At 33.9% G+C, this 27,689-nt stretch overlaps 1 protein-coding gene across 5 annotated transcripts in view; it reads left to right on the forward strand.

Annotated features, from left to right (window-relative positions):
• Positions 1 to 27,689, forward strand: part of ADGRL3 (adhesion G protein-coupled receptor L3) — an 844,276-nt gene that overhangs the window by 753,659 nt on the left and 62,928 nt on the right. For all 5 annotated transcript variants that reach the window (XM_032272132.1, XM_032272140.1, XM_032272143.1 and 2 more), the window contains 3 exons: positions 3,257 to 3,477; positions 16,162 to 16,228; positions 18,036 to 18,127. In XM_032272132.1, the coding sequence (XP_032128023.1) occupies positions 3,257 to 3,477; positions 16,162 to 16,228; positions 18,036 to 18,127 (380 nt within the window). The remainder of the gene's footprint in view (positions 1 to 3,256; positions 3,478 to 16,161; positions 16,229 to 18,035; positions 18,128 to 27,689) is intronic.

Genomic DNA, 27,689 nt, shown 5'->3' on the forward strand with positions numbered 1-27,689 from the left:
CCCTCCCTCCCTCCCTCTCTCTCTCTCTCTCTCTCTCTCTCTCTCTTTCTTTCTTTCTTTCTTTCTTTCTTTCGTCTCACTCTGTCACTCAGGCAGGAGTACAGTGGCATGATCTTGGCTCGCTGGAATCTCCACCTCCCAGGCTCAAGCAATCCTCCCACCATAGCCCCTGGAGTAGCATGTGCCACCATGCCCAGCTAACTTTTTGTATTTTTAATAGAGACAGGGTTGTGCCATATTTGTTAGTCTGGTCTCAAAATCCTGGACTTATCCGATTCACCCGTCTCAGCCTCGCAAAGTGCTAGGATTACAGGCATGAGGCATCACACCTGGCCGTGGCTTCTCTCAAATGGTCATATATATATTTGAATTTCCTTCATGCTTTTTTTGTGACTTGATAGCTTATTTATTTTTAGAGTTAAATAATATTCCATTGTCTGATGTACCACCATTGTCTGATCTACTCACTTACTGAAGAACATCTTGGCTGCTTCCCAAGATGTCAATTATGCTTTTGTCAATTATGAAGAAAGCTACTGTGAACACTTGTGTGCAGGTTTTTGTGTGGATATATGTTTTTAACTCCTTAGGATAAAACCAGGGAGCACAATTTGTGGATCACATGGTAAGAGTATATTTAGTTTTTAAAGAAACTGACAAATTGTCTTCCAAAGTTGCTGTCCATTTTGTGTTCCCATTACCAATAAATAAGATGTACATTTCTTCAGAAATTATTTCATAACTTGTCTTTCTAAGGAACTACATATTGTCATCATTTTTTTCTTTTGTTTTAACCACAGAGCTCAATATTGGGAAAACCTTGGTAAAATTATTTAGAAAACGAAAAAATATATTTTTTCTAATAAATAGAATTGTGTTTTAAAGTTTATAATATCCTTAAAATCAGCCGACATTACATTAAAATCTGCATGTCTAAAATGAGTTTTTCCAACTGATGTATTTTGGAAAATAGTACAACCTGCAAATCATTTTTAGTGTATGTAAACTCTTCCCAGATTTTGTTTGACACTTTATATTTGCGTGAGTTCTGGTCATGTATTTAAGTGCCAACCCTGTACGTTATTGCAGCCTACATTTAGTCATATCAAGGAAAGGAGGAAGAGGAAAAGGGAAAGAAAAGGGAAAAAAAAATGAACAGCACTAGCCCAGTGTTAGTAAAACCAAGAAGGAAATATAAATAATAGATAATATCTTAATATATTACGCAGACTTTATGACCACTTATAATTTTGGGAGGCAGTTTCAGTTTACTTAAGATTTATTCATGATTCAAGTTTGTTATCATGAGTAAAACTGCAAATGAGCATAAAAGCTTCATTTTGTAGAAGACTTCGAGCATAATAAATAGTTTGTTCACTTAATGCTGTTTTCTGGTATGTTTCCGTATGTATGGAGTACTTTACAATAAAAATGCAGTTGGATTCATGTTGGTGATTACACATTCATGATTAATGACTGTGAAGGGTACAATTATGGTGATTATATTTTTAATTGGGTATCATATAGTAATGTGACAGCTTTCCCCATAAATGCATACCTATGAATAAGCAATCAAAGTACACATTGCTTTCCCCAAGAAAGTAAAGCCTTATTTAACAAAAATTAATAGTTGAAGTTCTACCTCTAAAAAGCAAGAAATGGAAAATTGTGTTATTTTCCAAGAATATATCATTTTATTCTCTTGTTAGCTTGCAATTCAAATGCTGTGTGATTTCTTTTCATTTAGAAACCTTATTCTTATTTTTGTTTCCTGATGTTACATATGATATAAAAAACTTTGCCAAATATTGCATACCACACAAAACTCATTTCTAACAAGTAATATAAAGAACAATGATTGATATGAAAACATGGGTAGAGTGCAGCTCAGCAAAACTTGTCTTCACTCCCCTTGATAGCAAGGTGTCCTTTTCTGCACTCCACATAGTTTAGGACCAGCTTTCCTTCTAGCTCCTCAGATGTAGGATTTCCTGTTCTCTCCCTCAATGTCATGTTTGAAAACTAAAATTTGACCTGCCCTTTTGTCTTATTTCATAGGGATTATACTAATCAATGAATCCATACTATTCTGGTCACTTCTGTAAGTTTGTTGACCTTTTCTAGTAGCAGCTATAGATGTCAGTCAGGGCTTCCTTTTTTTTTTTTTTTTAATAGATGGAATCTATCACTGTTGCCCAGCCTGGAGTGCTGTGGCATGGTCTCAGCTCTCTGCAATTTACACCTCCTGGGTTCAAGCAGTTCTCCTGCTTCAGCCTCCCAAGTAGCTGGAATTACAGGCACCTGCCACCACACCCAGCTAATGTTTTGTATTTTTAGTAGAGACAGGGTTTCACCATGTTAGCCAGTCTTGTCTCAAACTCCTGACCTCCTGATCTGCCTTGCCTCGACCTCCCAAAGTGCTGGGATTACAGGCATGAGCCACTGCACCCGGGCTAGTCAGGGCTTCCTATAAGGAAGAAGAACTGAAAGAAATAAGATTTCAGGAATTGCCATGAGAGTAAGGAATTGATAGTTGCTCAGCTGAAAATTGTATAATTTAGAAAATATACAAAAATAAGAGCTGGCTGCGTTTTTTGACCAAGATTGTCTAAATCAATATTTAGTATGATAACAAAAATTCAGACAAAGAAAGCAGTTTGGGAACATTTAATTTTAACCAGATCCTTTTGTAATCATGTTCACCATGAATTTTCCAACACCACCTTAAATCCTTTTGGGAAGAAATAAAAAACAATTATGAATAATTAATAATATCATCATGAAACAAACAATTACTAATAATATCATCATTAAAATACTGCAATTAATTACACTATTTATTTTTCCCCTTAGTTCTAATGTTTCTTTTTCATTGACAGATGAAGAACTTAGTATGTTAGTATACACATGATTATGGCCAAGAGAAAGAATTCCTAAAATCTATTTTAAAATCTTTATGCTAATCTCAGGAATAATTATTCATAGGCTCTTATTAGAATTTTTCCTATTATAATTTTTTTATTCTAATGATATGCTGTCATCCTTAAGCCATTATTAATGTTAAAGGCAGTTTTCAAAGATAGGTTATATTTAAGTATATTAGTTTTAATATCTGTGTTTTAAGAATCTTCTCTGGATTATTACTTTGCAGACGTGTTGTTATGCAGCCTTGGTAAATATTTAATTTGGTTTTATGGCAGTTGACCGGTATTCCATGTGGTAGTGATTTGACTAAATCATTTGTTCCTTTTCCTAGATTGCCTGTGCTGTTTTTGCTGCCCTCTTACATTTCTTCTTCTTGGCTGCCTTCACCTGGATGTTTCTGGAGGGGGTGCAGCTCTATATCATGCTGGTGGAGGTTTTTGAGAGTGAACATTCACGTAGGAAATACTTTTATCTGGTTGGCTATGGGATGCCGGCACTCATTGTGGCTGTGTCCGCTGCAGTAGACTACAGGAGTTATGGAACAGATAAAGTGTAAGTTTATTGTTTTCTTTCTTTTTAAATCTAGGTGAAATAAAAGTGTTGGATTTTCTTAGAAGCTAAAGTCTTTATATTACCTCACAGCAATAAATGAAGGAACTGGAGCAGCAAATCTGTATATGTCAGTCCATCGTTATACTTTGGTTATGATGTAAAAGAAAAAAAAATACATTGAGACTTACCATCATGCTGTTTTAAAACAGCATGATTTTTCCACATCCACATCATATTGCATAACTACAAAGAGATCATAATTTTATTTTTCTTCAGAAAATTAAGACGTTTGTCAAAGGAAGGACTAGCTGCATGAAAAGCTGTTTGCTAGTCTGCTAGCACAGGACGGTGTAGCCCCTGACACTGGTGTCTTCTCTACTTTCTGACAAGTCAGTTCGAGTCACTGGAAAACCTTTTATGTCATCAAGAGAAAGAGTATAGGAACAGGGACAGCTTGTGTTTTTCCCCTTTTTTCTAGGTTGGCATTGAGGTAGAGTGATGAATTTTGTTTTCAACATAGCTTTAAATTTGTAAGACATATATATGGAGATGCGCAGCATATTAGGATGAAGTTCAAATAAAAATATATTTTTAATCTACATACATATAACAGTTGAGATCCCCAGAGTAAATCAAAGTTTTATTAGAAAAAGATTAGAAAGGAAACCAAGATAGATCTCTGATGAATAATCATATTTAGAACATAGCCCCAGGAGAAAAAATAAGAGGTAAGCAGACGCTTAGAAAGATTACCATGAGATTCAGACTCAAGGGAAGTGAGAAGAAAGTGTCAAGACGGTGTTTCAGAACACCACCAGGGACCAGACACAGTGGTGCATGCCTATGAAGTTGCTTAGGATGCTGAGGCAGGGGAGTCGCCTGAGCCCAGGCTTTCAAGATTACAGTGAGCTGTGATTATGCCACCTTACTGCAACCTGGTTGACAGAGTGAAACCTCATCTCTAAGAGGCAAAACAAAACAAGAACAAAAAACTACCATCAGTGTTGTTTTATGTCAAAATTAGTTTAAGTTATAAAAAGACAAAAAAACAAAAAAACGTTTGACCTCTGTAACAAGTCTTTTTTTTTAAGAGGTGGGGCCTCTATGTTGCCTGGGCTGCTGGAACTTCTGAGCTCAAGTGATCCTTCCGCCTCAGCCTCCCAAATAGTGCGACAGCCATTTGTGCAAAGTACTGGAAGAAGAGGCAAATTGGAAGGTGTGAAGAGATAAGTCAGTAGTAAGAGTGTTATTTACACCCGGAAGTAAGTAGATTGAAAAATAGTGAAAATATTAACTTATGTGATAATCATGAAGGAAGATTTTAGAGATGAAGTCTTAAGCAGAGCTAGGGTGAGAAGAATCAAATTAATAGAAGGAGATTTGTGGAGAGAAAATTCCTCTTAGAATATATGGGCCAAATGAAAGGGAAAAGTCCTGGGGAATAGAAAGACACACGGCTAAACACAAGATTAGAAAAATCTTGATTTATTACTAAAAGTGGTCCTAGAATTTGCAAAGTCCATGGCACTAATTTTACAGTTGAGAAAATCAAATACTAGATAAATGTATTGCATTGCCTGTGGCTATAGAGCTAGTGGGTAGCAGATGTGAGATGAGCCAAGTCAGGTTATTTCAAATAAACTAGGATGTATTTGTTTATTTATTTATTTATTTGGAAATTGTAAAATGACCCCACATTTTTGAGGGGAGTGTGAAGGAAAGGAAAGGTAAATTTTGAAGCGAAGGAAATTTTCCATCAAGTAAAAGATGTTGCTTTCTATTGAGTGAATAGGTGAGGTCACTTAAAGAACAGATTTGAAAAGCTTTGAAATGAACACTATGGAAAATGTGCTAAGGAGCCAATTAGACATTAATAAAAAGATTTTCAAGCAGCAGTGAAGGCTCAGATCAGGTTAGATAACTTCAATTTGTACAGAAGTTAATAAGCCAAATTTCATGGGTCTCCATCGGCAATCAGCAGTCTGAACATGCTGGCAATAAAACAGCTTGCTTCTCAGAAGTGAGGATTCATAAAAAGGGAACGACAAGGAGAGGGGGCCAGAATTATTGGGAGCATAGTTAAAACAGCATATGTGAACTATGCTATTTTAGGCACCAACAATACAATTAAAAGAAGACTTATTCCTGTTAAGCCTTTGAGTATAGTGGTAGGCTATTTAAAACCATTTGTCTAAATATATTAATAACAATTATTTTTTAATCTTACCTTTGTGAATTGTAATCAAGTCTGTGATTTTTCTGTTCATTCCAGTGACACTTTTGAAATAGACTAGGATTAGCACAAAAACATTATCTGAGATTGCCCCTAAAGATATCTTAGGGGAGGGATGTTAGGTTGATATAGGTTCATTTTTTTTTGGGGGGGGGGACAGAGTTTCGCTCTTGTTACCCAGGCTGGAGTGCAATGGCGCGATCTCGGCTCACCGCAACCTCCGCCTCCTGGGTTCAGGCAATTCTCCTGCCTCAGCCTCCTGAGTAGCTGGGATTACAGGCACACGCCACCATGCCCAGCTAATTTTTTGTATTTCTAGTAGAGACGGGGTTTCACCGTGTTGACCAGGATGGTCTCGATCTCTTGACCTCGTGATCCACCCGCCTCGGCCTCCCAAAGTGCTGGGATTATAGGCTTGAGCCACCGCGCCTGGCCCTCTTTTTTTTAAATAATAACTTTGATATATACATATAACATAAAACTCACTAGTTTAAAGTATACACTTCAGTTGTTTTTAGGATGTTCATGGTATTATACATTCATCAGTAAGGTCTAATTTTAGAATATTTTAATCAACACAAAACGAAACCCCCTAGCAGTTAGATCATGGGACTTTACATTTTGCTCAATGCATTTTCCTACCAAGAAATTGAATAATATAGTTACTTGTGACCTTATACTATTTCAAATATTGTTACGTAGTTCCATTTTGCTCTCCTGAAGTTCCAAATTACGTTTTTGTTTTACATTAAATTTTTTCTCAGTAGGTATTTGGAAATTTTCCTGTTACCGAATTCATTCAATTTGTTTGGTTTGTGTTTTAGTCATTTACTTTGAGACAGATGTCATTTTTTGGACAGTAGAAATCTATCTTTTCTTAGAATCAATAATATGTAGTCTCCTGTGACTTTGTTAAAGCTTTGGCCATCATTACTTTAATTTCCTGCACCATAACTGGAAGCCCTCATTTACTGACATTATTACTGTGTGAAACTAGGGGCTAATTTGTTTCCCAGGCAGCGATTTAAAACAAGCCTTAATAATACTTCAGTTCTGCAATTGTGACTTTTTCCAACACAAAGATAAGCAAAACAGATATAGAGAAAAGGGAGGGTAGATGGAAAACAGAGAGTAAAAGATGGGAAAAATTTCATTATTTCAACTACTTCACAGGTGTACATAAAACATTTTAGTGTCTTGTTTGTACATTTTAAATAAACTGTCCACAGAGAGCATTCAGAACACATGTAAAAAATGTTTGACTTCTACTTTTTGGGAATTCATGGAATCCAACATCTACACAGTGCCATTTTGCCCACTGAAGAAGAAGGTATTGAAGAGAACCAGTACTGACCCATTGGGGTTTACTTGAGAAGTTAAAGTGAACAGATTACTTCCATCAGGACTTAATCAAGACATTGCAATGAAAAATATAAGCCATTAATTTTTACACAACTCAAAGGATTTCTGTATATAGAATTATGTATTTTGTTTCTTATCATTGAGAATGTCTTTGTCCCAGTTTCTCTTGCTGTTGTGTATTGCTTTTATTTTATTTAATATGGCATTTCCTACTCCTTCCTCACTATGTGCCTCTTCTATTCACACACATCTCTGCTATCTCAGGTTTGTTTGCAATGTTACCTTCCTATGAGCCACATAGATTTTTTTAAATATGAAAATATATAATCCAGGTCTAAAATAAAGTAAAATTAGCCAGAAATCAGAGAAATCTTGTCAGCTATTTTCTTTAAATTATTATTAAGCTCAATACAGTAAAATGTATGCCTTGGAAGTCTTTTTTGCTTGTTTTTGGAACTTCATGATTCTTAAGTGTTTATTCTTCAGTCTTGCCTACTTAGAGTACATCTAAAATAAAACTACTGAATGTCTATTACAATAATTCAAATAATAGACGTTTCCCTTTTCTCTGCTCTTAATGTATTTGTTTATTATACTGACAATGAGGTTTTATTTCTGAAACCTTTAATATAATAATAATACCTTACATTTCTAAAATTGGGAGAATTATATTAATGGTAGGAGATAAAATTAGAGATAAAATTGTTTTATAGGTTAAATAAATGCTATTTTGATAGATACGGAGATAACTACCATATTCCCTCTGGCTGATGGATTTTCATATGTTTTCTATGAAATGTTATTAGGGCTATTGAATTTATTATTATGTATAAAACACATACACACAAAGCATAAAAATTTGATTTAGAGAAGTTGCTTAGTTTGCCATCAATTTGCAGTGCTTGTAAAGAGCCATTATGTGTTTAACAAAATCTTTTTATCCGTAATGCCATTATATTCAAGAACATTCTTAGAATAACATTTGGTTAAAATAATCAGACATTTTAAAAATCCATTTAAAAAACCAATAATCTTTAAAAAAAAATTCTGCTAATACACCACAGGTATAAATTGCACTGTTAATGGGCATTCATTTTCATTTGTCTCTTCTTTATATCTTTCTTTGTCTCTTAGACTATTATTTATATGGGTATTCAGTGATGCCATCAATATGATAGTGTCAGAAGATAATTATAACAAAGGCTGGCACTGACTTAACAATAATTCAGACAGGGCACATTTGGAAATTCAGTGCTAAATACTTTTGGTTTTATGACCTGAAACTAATCACTTCATTTAAACTTTAATTATTGCAATATTACCAAAACATCAAAACTGTTTGAACAGTAAATTTTTATTTAAAGAAAAAAATCAGGCCAGGCGCGGTGGCTCAAGCCTGTAATCCCAGCACTTTGGGAGGCCGAGGCGGGTGGATCACGAGGTCAAGAGATCGAGACCATCCTGGTCAACATGGTGAAACCCCGTCTCTACTAAAAATACAAAAACATTAGCTGGGCATGGTGGCGCGTGCCTGTAATCCCAGCTACTGAGGAGGTTGAGGCAAGAGAATTGCCTGAACCCAGGAGGTGGATGTTGCGGTGAAAAAAGCACATTGATATTTTATAGCATTTTTCACTCAATCTCATGTATGCAAGTGAAAAAGCAGTACCATCATAAGTGGACTGGAATAAGGAATTAGAAGTGGGTACCAGGAGAAGGGAGAGAGGACACTGAGAAGGGGTAAAGCCCAGAGAATTGTCTAGGATAGAAAATCTGGGCTAAAAAATTGATGAGGAGTTTCTAAATGTGTGGATGAAGTCATGAACATTTATAATCGATCAGAACATTCTTGAGTACTAGAAGAATAGCCAAGCCATTAAAAATAATTGAAATCAAATTTTATGATCTGAAAATTGTTGTAAATTATCCATTAAATTTTACATTTGTCTTCCTAGCTCACTATCTTAAGAGCATCTCTAAAAGGAGTGGTCTCTTCTCTGCTAGTTAAAAGACCCCAGATTTCCGTATTTTCACTTCATTATCTAACCAGCATAATCATGTAGGTAGAAAAGTGATTATAGACTTTTTAAAAAAATATCAGATTAGAGTATTATTCAAGAAAAACATTGATCTTGATGGTATCTGAAGTGATATTCATAGATTTACTCATTTTGTTCACAGTTTCTAAGCATTTCAAACTCATAGAAAATCATATTTTCACCTAAGGAGTCTTTTTCTAAGCAATTATTATATGATGTTATAAAATGTTCTTATAACATTTAATTGACATGAAGCATCAACTTTACTGTAATATTATCACCAGATATGTTTGACTATAGTTTGGCCAGTTATAAAAGACTATATATTATATGTTGCTGTTTATATAAAATGTCCAGAATAGGCAAATCTTTAAAGACAGAAAATATAGTGGTTGGGAAGATGGGAGAGTATGGTTGGGTCATTGCAGGGCAGTGAGGGGTGGACAATGAAGGGTGACTTTTGGTGGGTACAGAGTTTCATTTTGGTGAAATGAAAATATAAAATTAAATTATGGCGATTGGTTCCCATTTCTTAAATATACTAAAAACCTTGGAGTTATACTCTGTTAAATGATTTATGATATATAAGTCATATTGCAGTGAGGAAGCTGTTTAATAATACTAAAAGTTTCACTGACATCAAATGACTTTATATTTAGAAAGATCTGATATTTTGACTTGAGACCTGTTTTAGTAATCTGTGCATTATATACAGCATATAAATTTCTCACCTACTTATTAAGAATTTACGATTATCAATTAGTTGTTTTATAACTTGTATCTTTATTCTCTGGAGAAACACCTAATAGCCACAGAAAGTTTGGAGTCAGGTAGACTAGAATAAAATTTAGTCTCAACTCCTTATTATCTATGTGACTGTGGGTAGTTTACCTGAATATCACATTCCTAATCCCTAAAGTGGGAGTTATTATAAGTACCTAGCAAGACTATTCTGATGTTTGAAATTGTGTGTGTGTGTATGTGTGTGTATACACATTTATGAATCAGAGTATGTATATACATAAAATATATGTATGTATATAAAAAGTATGTATATATGTAAAGTGTCTAGCATAGACAAGTATTTATTAAATCAGAACTTTTATTACTGGTACTATTATTTGGCTGATGCAAATGAAGAAACATAAACATGATCAGCAACATTGGTTTTAATTATAAAATAGATTGTATTAAAAAGCGTCCATTTACTAGAGTAGTGATTACAAGTCTTTTTTTTTTTTTACTTTCAGGTTCAGGGGTATATGTGAAGGTTTGTTATATAGGTAAACTTGTGTCACAGGGGTTTCTTGTACACAGTTCTTAGGAGATTTCACCTTCTACTAAGATGAGAACATGGCAATTGCTCAACATTTAGTAGTATTAATACATTATAATAGATAGTTATAATTCTTATCTTTATAGTCCATCATAGAATGTAGGATGCATTTTGCTGAAAAAATAATGAAATTATTTTTTAAAATATAACATGTTCAGGAAATAAAGACAGCACACTCTACTTTTGATATATTAGTGGTGGTGTTTAATTCTAAGATCCACAACTGTAGCAGAACCTCAAATGCTAGTCTTGACCAGCACTGACTGCGTTCCATTCCTCTCCACCAAGCTTTTTTTTAAATAATTCATGCACTTGCTTACAAAGTATTTCAACATTAGATGTATGAATGTGCTGTGATGAAAATGACATTAGAGAATCCCTAACAATCATATTATGCAATAAGCTGAGACCTAGATTTATTATACTTGGAGTAGATACCTATTTCCTTTTTTCCATCTTGCCCTTCTTTTTTGCTCAGTTTCTCTTTATTCCTTTCTTACTCTCTCAATCTTGCTATATGTTTGTGTGTGTGTGTGCATGTGTGTGTGTGTGTGTGTACATTTGCCTATATATATGTGTGTGTGTGTGTATACATATACACATATATACACACACATATAGGCAAATGTATATATATACACATACACACACATAAACATATATATATATAAATGTGTATATATATACATTTGCCTATATATACTCACACAAAGACAGACATACATGTATATATACATATATACATACATATATATAGGCAAATGTTACAGAGAAAAGGATGTTGTATAATTTAAAAATTCTTATAAACGACTTGATATGATTCAGCCTTTTGAATTTCATGATCTAATAGTTGCCAAAGATTGTTTACTGGTTACATTTAATATTCATCAAGAATAATTTAGTCTCTGATTTAAGCATCCTGTAGAAAGTGAAACAAACATATTGTTAATTTACATGACTCTAAAAAACTTTGGTTAATATTTTAAAATAGAACAATTCACAAGGAGAAGGACAATTTATTCTTGTGGGCTAACATCAGTTCTTTAGAGTTTCGAGATCAATAAATTTGTATGATTCAATCAGACTTCATCATATATCTAGCAATATATGTTACTTTTACTAATTGAAATGAAATTATGCTACGAAAATGAATTTCAATAACATTTGTATTAGATAAATGAAAAAGAGATCAAGTTTTGTCGTATATGACAAGTGTTTCTTTGAATTACAGAATATATCTAATATCAAAGGTTTTTACTATTGCCTCAAATAAACATGAGTGAAATAAACGTGTGGTCAGAATGCACTTGCTTTCTCAAGTCTGTTCTGTTTTTTGTTACAGTACTTTTATAAACATAATGTGTAGATTATATATATATGATTCAATTTCATTTATAAAAAAGAAATGGCCATTTCTTAAAAATTAAATGTGAATGGCCAATCCAAATTACTAATTTCACAAATTAAGTGTTGCTTGGTAGATAAAGGCAATTTTCAGTTAAATTGTATTCTTCAGTAGTGGGTCTCTCTTACCATTCACAGCTGGATTTCAGTGTGTTTAGTGTGATAAATTGTTCTACTAGCTTTGTCTCATCTCAGCCAGTGTTTTTACATTGTATCTAAATGTCACTGAATGGCCAGACTTATAAAAGAAAACTCTGAGGCAGGATATACGTGCCCAGACATGTATATATAGACCCCACATAATATTCTTCTCCACCTTAAAGCCTGAGTGAAATTTTTTAACATAGGCACAGGGAACTGGGACAGGAATCATGCAAATTTGTAAGGTAGTTAATAGGAAGAGGAGGAAACACAGAAGGCTTTGAGAAAGCCAGCATGTGGCCAGAAACAACAGCAGGTGTGGACATATGGCAATCAAATTAGAAAAGGGATTCTTGCCACACAGCCTTCCAGAAGAGAGTAAAGCCCCAGCGGCCCTCATGGAGGGATGATTTACTAAGTACACTTTATGTATTTTATATTGCCTCTTTCACTATTCAGTTCCAAAGGAAATGTAAATCTATTCTACCAAATAGATATAAAATTTTTTCTTAATGAATAAAAATAATCATTTTGAGTTGCCTTTTTACATTTAGAAAAGATTGCTATGCCAAAAGCACATTTCCAAATACAGCATTAGCTAAGCTGAGACCATTTTCAAAAAAGCAAAGTTTGCAAGGCTGTAATTTAATGATACTATTTTATTTTAACAAAGCATTTGGTGAGATTATTTAAAATTTTAAAATTCCCTTAGTCCAAGACAACCGTTAATAATATAATTAAAGATATTTATTTAAGATCCCTTAACTTGTAAAATAATCTTCTATAGAAGATTATGGAGCACATTTTCCTATTAAGAATTTTTCTGTAAATGTGTTTTAGTTCTCAGATTAGCTTTCAAAAACTTATTTGACCTACAAAATAACAAGAGCTGCATTATTAGCAGTCCTTCTTAAAATGTATTATTACCATTATATCATGTTACTGTAATTTCAGCAGCATTCACCAGCTACAATTGTGTGTGTGTGTGTGTGTGTGTATCTGTCTGATCTGTATCTGTCTGATCTAGACTGGGAAACTGTCCATGTTTTGGTTTTGTTCTTCATTGTTTTTTTGTTTTTGCTTTTGTTTTTGTTTTGAGACAAAGTCTCATTCCATCTGGAGTGCGATGGCACGATCTGGGCTCACTGCAATCTCCGCCCCTTGGGTTCCAGCGATTCTCCTGCCTCAACCTCCCAAGTAGCTAGGATTGCAGGCACGCACCACTATGCCCAGCTGATTTTTATATTTTTAGTAGAGACGGGATTTCACCAAGTTGGATGTGGAGGCCGGTCTTGAATTCCTGACCTCAAGTGATCTGCCTTCCTCGGCCTCCCAAAGTGCTGGGATTACAGGCGTGAGCCATGTGCCCAAGCTCCTTCATTGTTTTTACCCTTCGGGAAAATACAATCTTTGTTCAGGACCCAGAAAGACCCATGAAAATCTTCCTTTCCCAAGAGTTTCTTTTCTGTCTCTCTCTCTCTCTTTCTCTCTCTCTCTCTCTCTCTCGCTGTCTCTCATACACACATACGCACACTCTCTCTTTTATTAGGGCTGTAACAAGATAGCCTATGGTCAGAATGAAGACTATGTTCATATTTCAACCTTGAATTCTCTAGTTTGTTTCTGCTTATATTTGGCACCACACTTCTATGTCCTATGATCGAGTTTTCTGAACACCACCACAACAAAAGGGTAACTAATTATCCAAACAAACCAATAGTTTTTAACTAAGCATTGATTGCTTCACTAATAGCATTTTTTCAAACAGGATTGTTGTGTTTACTTTGAATATAGAAATTACCTTGTCTACATAAAAAATAGGAACTTGCAGTTACTTTCTTGTTAGAGTGCCTGTTGTACTTCTACTGAAATTAGTTTACATGTGGTTAACTTAATAGAAGGCCAGACTTCGTTTTTGGTTTTTGTTTTGTTTTTGTTTGAGACGGAGTCTCACTCTGTTGCTCAGGTTGGAGTACAGCACCACAGCCTGGGCCTCCTGGGCTCAAATCATCCTTCCACTTCAGCCTCCCGAGTAGCTGGGACCACAGGGATACACCACCATCCCCAGCTAATTTTTTTTTTTTTTTTTTTGGTAGAGATGAGGTCTGACTATATTACCCAGGCTGGGCTCAAAGTCTTGGATTCAAATGATCCTCCTGCCTTGGCCTCCCAAAGTGCTGGGATAACAGGGGTGAGCTGCTGTGCTCACCCTCTTCATTGCTTTAAAATAGGCTTTTTGTTGGCAATTTGTTTTGGTTCAAGGCTTTTTTATTTTATTTTATTTTCTTAAAATCTAGCTCTTAAAATAAGTTTACAGTTATAGCAAAGTAAAGGAAGCCAAAAACCATAATTAACATCATTGCCTCCACCACTCAAATGCTAACTGTTAGTATTTTAGTGTATTTGCTGTCAGTAATCACTAACCTAAAACATATGGCTAAAGCCCATTGGGTCCACTTCTAGGTGCTCTCTACTCTTATGTGGGAGGAAACCACTGACATGAGTTTGGTGGGTTTCATTCCTTTCCATTAAATAATATATATATATTATATATATATATATATTATATATATATATATAATATATATATAACATATATTTTTGATGGAGATATTTTACATATATATATATAAAATATATCTCCATCAAAAATATATTGTGTGTAGTTTTTAATGTCTGTGGTGTGTATCTTTAACATATATATATATATAGGCTATTATATATACATTTGATATCGTTTATATTCTTTATCTTACGTTTTTACTCAACTTTTTTTTTTTTTTGAGGCAGGGTCTCACTCTGTCACCCAGGCTGGAATGCAGGTGTGAGACACCTGCATTCCAGCGTCAGTGTGATTTCAGCTCACTGCAGCCTCAACTACCCGGGTTTAGGCGATCCTTCCACCTCAGGCTTCTGAGAGGTGGGACTACAGGGACACACCACCATGCCCAGCTAAATTTTGCAGAGACAGGGTTTCACCGTGTTTCCTACGCTGGTCTCAAACTCCTGGGCTCTAGTGGACTGCCTGCCATGGCCTCCCAAAATGCTGGAATTACAGATGTGAGACACCACGCCCAGCACCCCACTTTGTTTTTTAATTTATCCTATTGACATATGTAGACCTACTTCTCCTTTTTAACTATTTTGTAACATTTCATCTAAGGAATAGAAAATATTGTATTTATTCATTCCTTTTTTGATAGGCATTTCTAATTTCCCTTCTTAATAGTTTTTCTGTTATTCCATTATTACTTATAAGTAACTTTTATAATCACAGAAATATTTGAGTCCTTAGAATTTGCACATTTTTATTATATACCAAACCAGTCTTGAATATTTACCGCTGGAGATATTTTCTTCTTGATTATGCCTCATATCTGGCAAAATGGCAAATAATTCAATATATTATTTTTAACATCAAATGTAATTTGTTCAAAATTTACATTAATCTTTATCATAACTAGTCACTTCCATTTTGTCTTCCTGTCATCCTGAAGAATGAAAGTGGAATTTCCCAGAGGTTTTAAGAATTGGAGGAGTATTAAATGTAGCTGAAATTAAGTGATTAATAATTTACTTTTGGGTCATTAATCAACTTCATGGGATGCTAAGGATCATTTGCAACTCCAGAAGCATGAGCAGTAACAATGCACCTTTTAAGACTCCAGAAATCTCAAAGGTTGGCTGCCCAACCTAATTAAACTTCAATCTTCTGATACCAAATTTATTTCTTCTTTGTACTGCATTCCTCAGATCTTCCTGACAGGAAAATGTGACTTTGCCCGACAGCTGATAGACAGGTTATGTAGCACCATAACTGAAGAGAAAAGGATAGCTTAAAGCTACTCGATTTAATGGCTACGTGTATGGCTTTTTCTTTCTTTCTTTCTCTTTTTTTTTAAGTTTCTATGACAGACACAAAAGGCCTTAGCAAATAGGCCCAGTGCCATTTTTTCCTGCTTCCTCCAGGGGTAATTATCTTACTCCATCAATAGTGCTGTCAGAAATTGGGCACATAATTCAGCATTTAAATGAACAAGCAATGTAATATTTCCTGTCTCCCAGGGGAATGCTTTGCAGCTCACATTCTTCTCTGTCACTTGCTCACTCTTGATGTATGTCCCATACCCAGTCCTTGAATGCCTTCTCTCCCTTGTGTCTCATTGCAGATGTTGGCTCCGACTTGACACCTACTTCATTTGGAGTTTTATAGGACCAGCAACCTTGATAATTATGGTAAGAATTCCTAATTAACTCTGTGTTTCCCAGGTCAAGAAATAAAACTTTCACTATCCCAGTACTGACTATCTTTAATTTACAGAGGTTAATGTGGGGAAAGCATGTACTTATTTGACCCTACATAATTCAAGCAATTAAACACTCATTATAGTCTACTTTTATGTTGTAAAATAGTTAATCAAAACTGTTGGAATAAGAAAATATGCATTTGCAAAATCTTATGCAATATAATAGCTACTCAAGGGTCTAATCCAACATAATCCATTTGGTTCTATAGATATTTGAACAGTGATGAGTTTAAGTTTGACAGTAGTGTATTTCCATTATTTTTCTTTTGAATAATTTGAATTGGAAACTGACAGAAATTAGAAAGATGAGAAAACACCTGACTGTTCCTATCAACTTTGTTTTATATATGAATCTTGAAAACTTTAAAATTTAAAAGCAAAACTTTAAAATTTTACTTGAGAATGGCACAATCACATTAGATATATATTCTGGAATCATATTTCCTTTTCTGTTTTGAGATTCATAATATTTTGGTTTCAAAAATGAATTGTTTAACTTAATTTAGATTAAACTGTTAGTATAATTGTTTATATAGTTATTTTAAAAATAAAAGTTGTTCTCCATCTTGTGAATAAAATATTAGCCTATTGATTTTTGGATAAATATAGGTGTACAGTTTCTTATCCGAAACGTTTGGTACAAGATGTATTTTGGAATCAGAAAATTTTCAGACTTTGAAAAGATAATATGGTACATATACTGCATAATACACAATATCCCTAGTGAGGAATAGGCAGTTACCCAAAATCAAAACATATCAACCAATACTCACAGTGACTAGGGAGCACTCTGTAACTGAAGACAATATTTCACCAGAAAAAAAAAAAAAAAAAGGAAAAAGGAAAGGTAAGAGCAAGTAGTAGAAAGACCGTAGACAGCCTTTGTCAGTTCAAATTAGGTTTTCCCACCTTTTAGATTTCGTTCATGTCAGGGACCACTGAATGGATTTTTTTAAAAATAACTCTCACTTTGTAGACTTTTTGGATTTGGGGATGATTGATATAGTATTGTGAATATGTATTTTTGAAAGAATTTCAGGAGGGCTTTTATTGCCAAGTTGTGGAATGTATAAATTAATCAAGTGGTAAAGGGCAATTCACTATGTGTTTTGTTAAATACAGTTTAGTTTTATGTGATATATGAAGTTTACATGAGGACTTTACTTCTGTTTTGTTTTAAATTTTATGCTTTCTCTGTTTCCAGTGATATGACAATGCCATTGGGGATTTCTTTTACTTTAGTCCTTGTTTATTATAGCACCAGAATTTAGCCAACATTTTATAATCCTTTTGAGCCAGCTACACAAAAATATATTGATTTTAGTATTTGTATTTTTGTAATATAATATTTGAAAATGTGTCACTAAACAATAAATTCAGACAAACATTCAGAGTATAGAAATAGAAACACATCTTTAAAAAAGTATTGTTTTTGTTTTGACACACACTAGGCGTTGAATTGTTTCAAAATTTCCACAGCATCATTCCAGCTGATGCTGATTTTGTATTTGTGTGATTTGACATAGCAGAGCTTTGTAACTCAGCGGTATCCCAATTCCCAAAACTGGCTTCTTGCCTTTACTACAACGCCAGGCAGTCATCTCTGATCCAATTCCTTTAAAAGGGTAGTGAGACCTAATTTCCCAGAACATCTCATCTGTTACAGAGAATAGATTTTGTTCTTGTTTTTTTTCTTACTCCAGTTATGCTACATAACACTACCTTTTGCATTCCAGCTTAATGTAATCTTCCTTGGGATTGCTTTATATAAAATGTTTCATCATACTGCTATACTGAAACCTGAATCAGGCTGTCTTGATAATATCAAGTAAGTGATTTTTATTTTTGTTTTCTATAGGTTGCCTTATATTTATACTCCAAACTATCCTTTCTTTTATGTCAAAATCTTATGACAAAATGATAAAGAATATGCGTGTATTATCTTTGCTGAATAAGATTATTCATTGACCGTCAAAGTGACTTGATCTGCCTGAAAATAAGTATAATAAAGTTCTGTTTTCAAAGATACTTTTTCTCCTAAATTCTTATCTAGAACATGTTAATTTTAAATATATATATTCATTTTGTCCCAAAAACAAACGCAATGTTTCTATTTAGGACAGATTATTATTATTATTTTATTTTAATTTTTTGAGACAGAATTTCACTCTTGTTACCCAGGCTGGAGTGCAATGGTGCAAACTTGGTTCACTGCAACCTCCACCTCCCAGTTCTAGCGATTCTCCTGCCTCAGCCTCCCAAGTAGCTGGGACCACATGCACCTGCCACCATGCCTGGCTTATTTTTTGTATTTTTAGTAGAGACAGGATTTCACCATGTTGGCCAAGCTGGTCTTGAACCCCCGACCTCAGGTGATCTGCCTGCCTTGGCCTCCCAAAGGTCTAGGATTATAGGCCTGAGCCACCATGCCCAGCCAGATTATTCTTTCTCAGAGCAATTACCACATTACTTCCTCACACTCCATCTCCTCATCCAGAGCAATGTGATGAGAGCCAGATGATTGTATGCACAAGTACCAAAAGGGGGATTTTACATCATAGAAAAGGAACCCCAGATTTATGAATCTGAGCATTTATATAAGGGCTGTTAGACAGCTGCCCTCTCCTTCTGAGAGAAATAAAGAAATCTTCCTAATGTAAACAGATATTTTGTCATATAAAAATATGGCTCTAAATTTTACCTCCCTTTGAAATATTAACACTTAACCTTCTGGGAGCTAAAGCTGAATCTCTCCAGAAGTCTTTATCTATTTAATCATCTTACAACTTTGAAAGTTTGTTTTTTCACCCAAGTTCCACTTTTGTATGCTTTGAAAGTCCTGTCATGCAACCGTATGAAAACATTCACATTTTTTTTCAATAGTAGTAAGACTTTATATAGGCAAAAACAAAGTAGCTAATTTACATTTCCTGAAAAGAAAAATGGTTGCATTCCTTGATATAACAAAAAAACTTATCTTGTTTCTTTGGAGTGTATGATATTTTAGAAAGATAGTAATATTTAGATGTATATTAGTTATTAAGATACAATATATTAAATTTCATTTTTATGTAATTTGTCTATGCTAGTGTTATATTTGTTAAGAGCTTTTATTTAAATGAATGTATTTTCAGAAGTTTCATGAGGTAACCTGTGACTTTTCTGTGCTACTGACATTCTCCTTGAACTACTTCAGATAGCAATTATGTCACCCATTTTCCATCTTTCTACATTCAGTGCCTGACGGTTCTTGGCCCATAGTAGGCCCTCAATGAATGTTTACAGAATAAAGTAACATATTAAAGACTTTAGTGTCCAGGTGTATTGATATTAAGTAGTTAATTTTGTTGAAGGAATTATTTGTCTACATGAAATATAAAGGATAACCAAGGAATTAGAAAAACTAAAATATAGTGGTACAAAATAGAAATTATTTACAATAAGTGATAGCCTTTTGTAATCCTCAATATTACTTAGTTGAGATAACAGTCATTGTATTGTTGAATTATGTACCACTGAACGGTACTTCTGAAATACAGTATTGGTTTCTTAGATTATTTGTTCCTGATGAAATTGAATTTGGATAAATTAAATAGGCACATAAAATATATTTATCATATTGTAGTTTTACTCATTTTAGTAGAAATTACATATTTGCACCCATTTTGTAGTATAAAATAAAACACAAATAACACTTTATTTGTATCATGTATTTAAATACTGTCAGAAATAAGAGAGTAAGACTTTTAACATTTATGTAACACTGGCTTAAAAAATAGCAGAAAGGATTATTCTTTGTCCTATATTTCAAGTATACTTTTTAGGTGTTTTTTTTTTTTTTTTACTTTTTTGTCTAATTTAGCAAAGACAAAGACTTTTGCTTACCTTTAACTTTATGATTTGTATTTAGTACTGTCACATATTTTTAAATATCAATTTGTTTGTATGATGTTCATATGTTTTTAGGTAATTGGGTTGAATATGATATTATCATTTAGAAAATTAAACACAAAAAATCAATAATTATATTTAGTGGCATTGATAGCATTAAGTTTTATATTACAAAGCAAATAAAGTCTTAAACAAAAATATCTTTTTTTTTTTTTTTTTTTTTTTTTTGAGTCAGATTTTCGCTCTTGTTACCCAGGCTGGAGTGCAATGGTGCAATCTCGGCTCACCGCAACCTCTGCCTCCTGGGTTCAGGCAATTCTCCTGCCTCAGCCTCCTGAGTAGCTGGGATTACAGGCACGCGCCACCATGCCCAGCTAATTTTTTGTATTTTTAGTAGGGACGGGTTTTCACCATTTTGACCAGGATGGTCTCGATCTCTTGACCTCATGATCCACCCGCTTTGGCCTCCCAAAGTGCTGGGATTACAGGCGTGAGCCACTGCGCCCGGCCTAAACGAAAATATCTTGATTTCAATTATGTCTAAACTGATTTCTAGGTTATATTCTTTGGAAAGTATTTAATCTTCCTGAGTCTTCCTCTCTTTAAAAATGATGTAATAATGAAATATACCTGACCATTAAATGGGCAGAAGAACACAAACCTTTGATGATGCTCTTTAAAATTTTAGTTAAAGAGGGAGAGAAATTGGGTAGTTGTTAGAAGGGATATAGAAGATTTTTTAAAATTTGTTTGTTTTTATTTTTATTTATCTATTTTTTTTTTCAAGAGATGGAGTCTTGCTCTGTTGCCCAGTATGAAGTGCAGTGGTGCCATCAAAGCCCACTGCAGCCTAGACCTCCTGGGCTCAAGTGATCCTCCCACCTCAGCATCCCTAGCAGCTGGGACCACAGGCATGCACTGTCATGCCTGGCTAATTTATTTTTATTTTTTTATAGAAATCGGCTTTCACTGTGTTACCCAGGTTGGTCAAGAACTCCTGGCCTCAAGCTAGTCTTCCGCCTCAGCCTCCCGAAGTGCTGGGATTACAGGCATGAGCTCCGGCACCCGGCCAAGGATGGCTTTAAGATGAAAGAAGTATCAGTATATATATGTTGGTGGAAAAGAACCAGTGACAGAGAAATTAAGAATATAGGAAAGGAAAATTAATGTTGCAGTGGTGATCTGAGGTTGTGTAGAGAATGTGAACCAGAACAGTGGTAGAGCAATTCCACTACACTGGATTTCAGGAAGGATATTTTTCCAGTAAGCTAAAGGAAACTGTGTAGGAGGATCCTTTTCCACTGAGACTGGATGGAATAAATAAGAACAGGTGTGATGCAGATATGTTGGTGGAACTGGGGCGGAGCATTGACTTGAGGGATTTCTGCCTAGTCTCCTCAGTGTGGTGGGAAAGATAGTCTTTGGCAGGATAACAGCACATGTTGAAGGAAAACAGTAGGAAAGATATCTCCAGAAAATATTTCTTAAAACTTTCCAGAATCTGAAGAAAATTTCATTTTATTTAAAATACAGTAGATTAGCGATTTAAGAAGTGGTTGTAAAGAAATCAGCAGGGCATAACTGATAAGGAAAAGTGAGTTAAAAAAGTAATGATTTTGAACATTAAGTAAAACTGAACATCTGTCATTTTTTTAAACAAGAATAAGTCTCTGTATAATATATATTCAAAATGATACAGGAAATGCGAGTGCTTTAAAGATATAAGAAAATTTTATCTGGAAGGTCTTTTTTTTTTAAGTGTATGGGGGAAAGCATAAAAGTTAATGTTTATTTTTTAAAAATTTTTGTAAAATGGTGAACAAGACAGGCCCCCTTGTTCAATTTATTAAGAATAAAAAGCCTTTATTCTTAATAAGCTTCACGTAAGGCCCTTTGGAAGTCAGTGTCTTTCTAAAACGAGTCATTCATTCAATTACCAAATACTTGTTGCTTTGATTATACACATTCTTTCACACACTTATGTCTCCTTTATCTGAAATGTGTTTGCCTCTCCCTGAATTCACTGCCACCATTTTCTTTAAGCCACTACCATCTTCAGAATCAGTGCAGTAGGCCACCTAACTTCTCTGCCCACATCGATTCTTGCCCCTGCCTTCACCAGCTAGAGAGAGCTTTTGAAAAACTGAAATCCAATCATGCAACACTCTTGGGTAAAACTCTTCAGAAGAGCCCATTACTCTCAAACTAAAGGTCAGACTTCCTGCCAAGGCCCATTACACCTCCCTTACCTAGTTGCCTTTTTCTTTCTTCAGCCTCATTTTATGCATTTTGGCCCTCCGGCCATTCTAGAAATGGTCTCTTTTGCCTCAGATCTTATCTCTGCTGTTTCTCTGCTGACTTTCTGTTCCCTAACACTAGGACTGGCTGACTCTTATGTATCCTAATTAATTAAATTGTCATTCTATTATCTTAAAAATTAACTTTTTAAAAAAATTCTAAATTTACTGCAAGTCATCATAGTAAACTTCTTTTGATGTTAACACAGAACATTTAATTGGCTGGCTCATTACTATGTTAATGAATTCTCTGGAAAAAATAATAAAATATAGAGTGAAGTAATATAGGTAATATGATTACAGGGGAAATGAGGTCTGCCCAATTCTTGGATTTAACTAAAAAAGTAGTAAGTAATTGAAATTAAATAATACATTCCAGTTTGCTACTTGCTTACTTGTCCTTCGTTTCTTTTTTTTCCAAATAGGTAATTATAGTCAGCGGAAAGAATTCCAATCATTTGATTCTTCTCATTGAGTTTCTGACAGGTCAAAAATGCTGCTTACAATAATTATAGCAAAACTCTAACCTAATTAAAAAATGCTATATGTAAATATGAGTAAAACTGTTATTGAATTGTTACCAGCACAAAATTAACTTATAGTATGGCTGAAATACAATGACACATGAAACTTTAATTTGTGAGGAGCCTTTAGAACTCTCTTGACATTTACCTTCAAAATAAAAATGGATGGTCTCTGTAATCACCCACTCCTATTATTGAAAAACATTAACAAATGTATTTTAAAATAATTTGTTCAATAACATCTCAAGTTATTTTGAAGAAAAAAATGAAATAATAGCCATTTTAATACTTAGGAAAGAACGTTGCTGCCTATGTGAAAGGAACTCGGAATCTACCAGGCTTTCCTTTTCTGTATCTGTCCCTTTGCCCTTTCTCATCAACAGACTTCTACATAAAGCCTTGTGATTTCGCTGGGTCATGTTTTCTGATTTCTGGTCTCTCTCCTTAGGTTTTATATGAGTGATAGGTTGGCAAAGACTCTGTCAGATGGTTTAAGCAAGTATTTGTTTAAAGATATACCCTTTCCTTTCCTTCCTTCTTCCCTAGTCTCTTAATTGTCAAGGAAGACATAACGGTCACGGGGGTAATAACTTGAGGGTCAAACCCACTTGGGTTTGAATTTCTGTTCAGTCCTGTGATGTTTACATGACCTTGGCAAGTTCCATCAGAGGTCTGGGTCTTAGTTTCTCCTCTGAATTGGAATAATTGTACCTATTTCATAGTGCTTTATGTAATTACATATGTAAAGAATGCAACATATAGTTTGTTGCCCATACAGGATGGTTTGAATATTTTTAACTACTTTGTAGGGAAATACCCTGCTGTCTTTAAGTTTGTTGTATTTTCAGTGGTGAAGCTTTGCTCACCCTCTGTCAAAATCCCATTGGAATTTTTGACTGGCTTTGTTTGCCATATGGTATCATGAAGGATTGTGTGTGATATGATCCTTTCTTTTTTTAAAAAACACAACTTATCCTATTATGAAAGAATTGGCTCCTATTATGAAAGAAAAGGGGTGGAATGCTCATTTGATTAATAAATAGCTAGTTCTGTTCTTAGTTCTGGAGGAAAAAAAAAGTATCCTCAGTGAGCTTGGACACCTGCCATATGTTAAGAAATCTAAGAAGGCTCCTGAATAGCTTCAGGGATGAATAGCAAAATGCCTTACTGGTACCCGTAATAACTTATTATATTTCATAAGAAGGTAACTTTTACTTTGAGGAACATGTGTCTAAATGTTAGTAAAAACAATTAAGTCATAATTACATTCAGCTTGATTAGTATTATATTAGTACTTTGTGGAGTTACAGGTGGTTGAGGTCTAAAAAAGTAAAGACAGAAAACCAAATGGACATATTCCTGAAAAATACAGCAATATCACAAGAATATTTTAATGCTCTCATTTTTAAATTTCATATTAATATAATGCATATCCTTATAAAAATTCATCTTAATATGTTAATATGTAAAGCCTATATACATATAGCCTACTTTCTAAAATTATCTCATCTCTATACTATAGCCAAAGCAATAACTTAACAGTTTAAGCTTTATGAGAACAGTAAATCTTGTTCGGAGTTGTATAGCAAAAATTTCATCAACTGCACAGTTTTCTGGATGAGTTTTAAGGAAAATATTTTTAGAACTTTCTTATTCTCAAAATACTAGCTACTGACAAAAATATTGATACACTGATTTTGATTTTTCAGAAAGAGGCTCAAATAGTCTATGAAAACTTAAAAATATTAGCTTATATTTCTATACAACTGATTTTATTCATAGTTTATCTTTCACAATCAAAACTATTCAATTAAAATGAAGATTTTACAGATTTCTGATTATTTTAAATATTTAGAGATAGTATGTTTAAAAACCATCACCACTTTTGTAAAAAGATTATTAGGTCAACATGCTATACTGAAGATGTGTTTTCCCAAATTTTAAAAATCAAATATACTTCTCAATATCCATGTATATTGTGAACCCTTTAGTTTTGAGAATTAGCTAGAACCAATAATACATTTATTTTATTCATTGTAATAAGATAGAATCATTTTTAAAGAGATTTCTGAAAGTGAATATAAGGTGTCTGTTATCCCATTTTTTCTGTCTTCCTCTATTTCCTTGATGTATGTTTAAATATTACTAGAAATCACCATAACAATGTCATAAGTGATCCAAGTGTATTTAAGGAGTAAAACAATCCAAACAACATTATGTGGAGCTTTGTGTATTTTTATGACACTACTAGACTTGCTGCAGACAAGTTGAGACTTTCCTAAGGTAATGGTGGGTCCTTTGCTGATTGCCTTAATTTTAGCATTTAAATGCATTCAGCAATATTTGAAAACTGTATTTAGTCACCGATTCAAAAAGCTGTGCCTTCTGTAAGTTATTGCCAATCTCATTGTATGCTTTATTTTAGGCTATAGTTTTAAGTTTTCTGAAATGTAGAAGGGCTGCTGCCTTTTTAGGCTTTTCTTTAAAATGTGTTAAAATTCCCTAAGATCTTTTTATGAATCAGTGTTTATGCATGAATGTATTCAGCATATTCCATAGACTGGAAGGTCACATTTGAGAAAACTGTTTTGAAGGATGACTGCCATAGGCACACTGGAATTGTTATCCACTATACCTTAAGATCAAATTATGGTTTCACTTTTCCTAAAAATAATTAGGTTTCTATCAGATTTAGGAGAGTCAAGTGCTATCTAAAGATGAAAAAGTCTAAAAACCTACCCGAGGGGAAAATGTCTTCTTAATAATGAAAACATAAAAATTAGCTGGTTCTCTGTTCTTTATATAGGGCTTGGACTCAGATTACCTTTACATCCCACAAGAAATGTGCAGTCAGACTATGGGAATACCTAAAAATCTGAATTAGTCTAAACTAGCTATTCATACGACTATAGTTTTTTTCCCCAAATGGTGATGTTTAAGATTTCATAAGAGTAGGAGAAATCTGAGAATACTTATAATAATTAACATTTGTTTTCCATATTATTCACATATTTTAATTTTAATACATGAGCTTTGATTTTTATCCTTATTAATTTATTCAACAAATGAAAAGTATGAAAATTGTGAGTATGTTTCGAAGATGAGTTTACAGAATGTGCTAATTATTTTATATTTTATTTATTTATTTTTAATTTATTTATTATACTTTAAGCTCTGGGGTACATGTGCAGATTTTTGGAGAGTTTTGCTCTTGTTGCAGTGAGGCGGAGGTTGCAGTGAGCCTTGATCATGCCAATGCAGTCACTCCAGCCTGGGCAACAAGAGCGAAACTCTCAAAAAATCCTAGTTTATTTAAAATAACCTGACTTGGCTTATCTCACATCTGCTACCCACTAGCTCTATAACCATAGACAATGCAATAAATTTATCTAGTATTTGATAAAAATCAAAGCTCATGTATTAAAATTAAAATATGTGAATAATATGGAAAACAAATGTTAATTACTATAAGTATTCTCAGATTTCTCCTACTCTTATGAAATCTTAAACTTCACCATTTGGGGAAAAAAACTATAGTCGTATGAAGATATATTATACTTCCAGGATCTGTAGATTTCTTCCTACCTCACTGGCTACTTCTCCTCAATCCACTTTGAAGATTTGCACTTCTAAGATCTCTTAGTCAGAGTGCCCAAGGGTTATGGTCCCCAGTCCTCTTATTTTCAGTGTCTACCCTCAATCTCAATATCTTACTCAGTCTCATGGGTTTAAAATAAAATCGACCCTGACCCATTCTCCCAAGGTTGTAGCCAGTATTACTTTCCTTGGTTTGAGGAGTGGCCAAAAGGTGGCTGGTTGGGAGAGGTAGAAAGAGCTTGGATGTGTGGGACAGAGTGTATTAGTTACACATGAGGTCACACATGGTATGGTATCCGGCTGGAGGCAGGAAGAGAAGGAAGATAGGTGGTGAGCCAGGGGCCACCTAAGATATCAAAGGATTCTAAACTCACACTTGATCTTCCAAGTGGTTTTGAAAGTGTATCTATCACAAGAGGAGGTTAGAATATGTTTTTTGTTTTTTTTTTTTTTTTTTTTTTTTATTCTCTCACCCTGAGCTCTGTCCCACACATCCAAGCTCTACAGATCCTGGAAGCTAGGTGAATCTAGCTTTTCAAATAAGATGGGAACTTAGACCTGACCATTGAATTTAGCAATATGGTTGTGGATAATAATTGGTTTGTTTTGAAGCATGAGATATATTATACTCTGCTCCTTCTAATTTGGTAGGAATAGACAATTAGTTGATATTTGAAAGAGAGAGGAAATTGTATGGCATCTGGCGTCGACACTTGAGTAGGCAATAGAGTGTGGGAGATAGTGTACAAGTGAAGGCTGGTCTTAGATAAGAAGGACACAGAGAATACCGTTATTTCTTTATGTGATAAAATTATGACTGAGATCTGCTAGCCTATTGACCAGTAGATGTTTCCATTAAAGTAATGCAGTAAATTATCATGACCCATAAGTATACAATGTGTTAAAAAACATACATCTACCTAGAAAAAAATTATGTAATATTAAAAAATATAACATTATGAATTTGTTTTAATCTTCTATTTTACCCCTTCATATTAACATATAGTAATATATGTACTGGTTATACATTAATATGATTATAAAATATATTTATATGTATATATGCATGTATATATATATA

Source organism: Sapajus apella, unplaced genomic scaffold (assembly GCF_009761245.1).
Source record: "Sapajus apella isolate SASKATOON/1434 unplaced genomic scaffold, GSC_monkey_1.0 scaffold5, whole genome shotgun sequence".
Classification (NCBI taxonomy): Eukaryota; Metazoa; Chordata; class Mammalia; order Primates; family Cebidae; genus Sapajus; species Sapajus apella.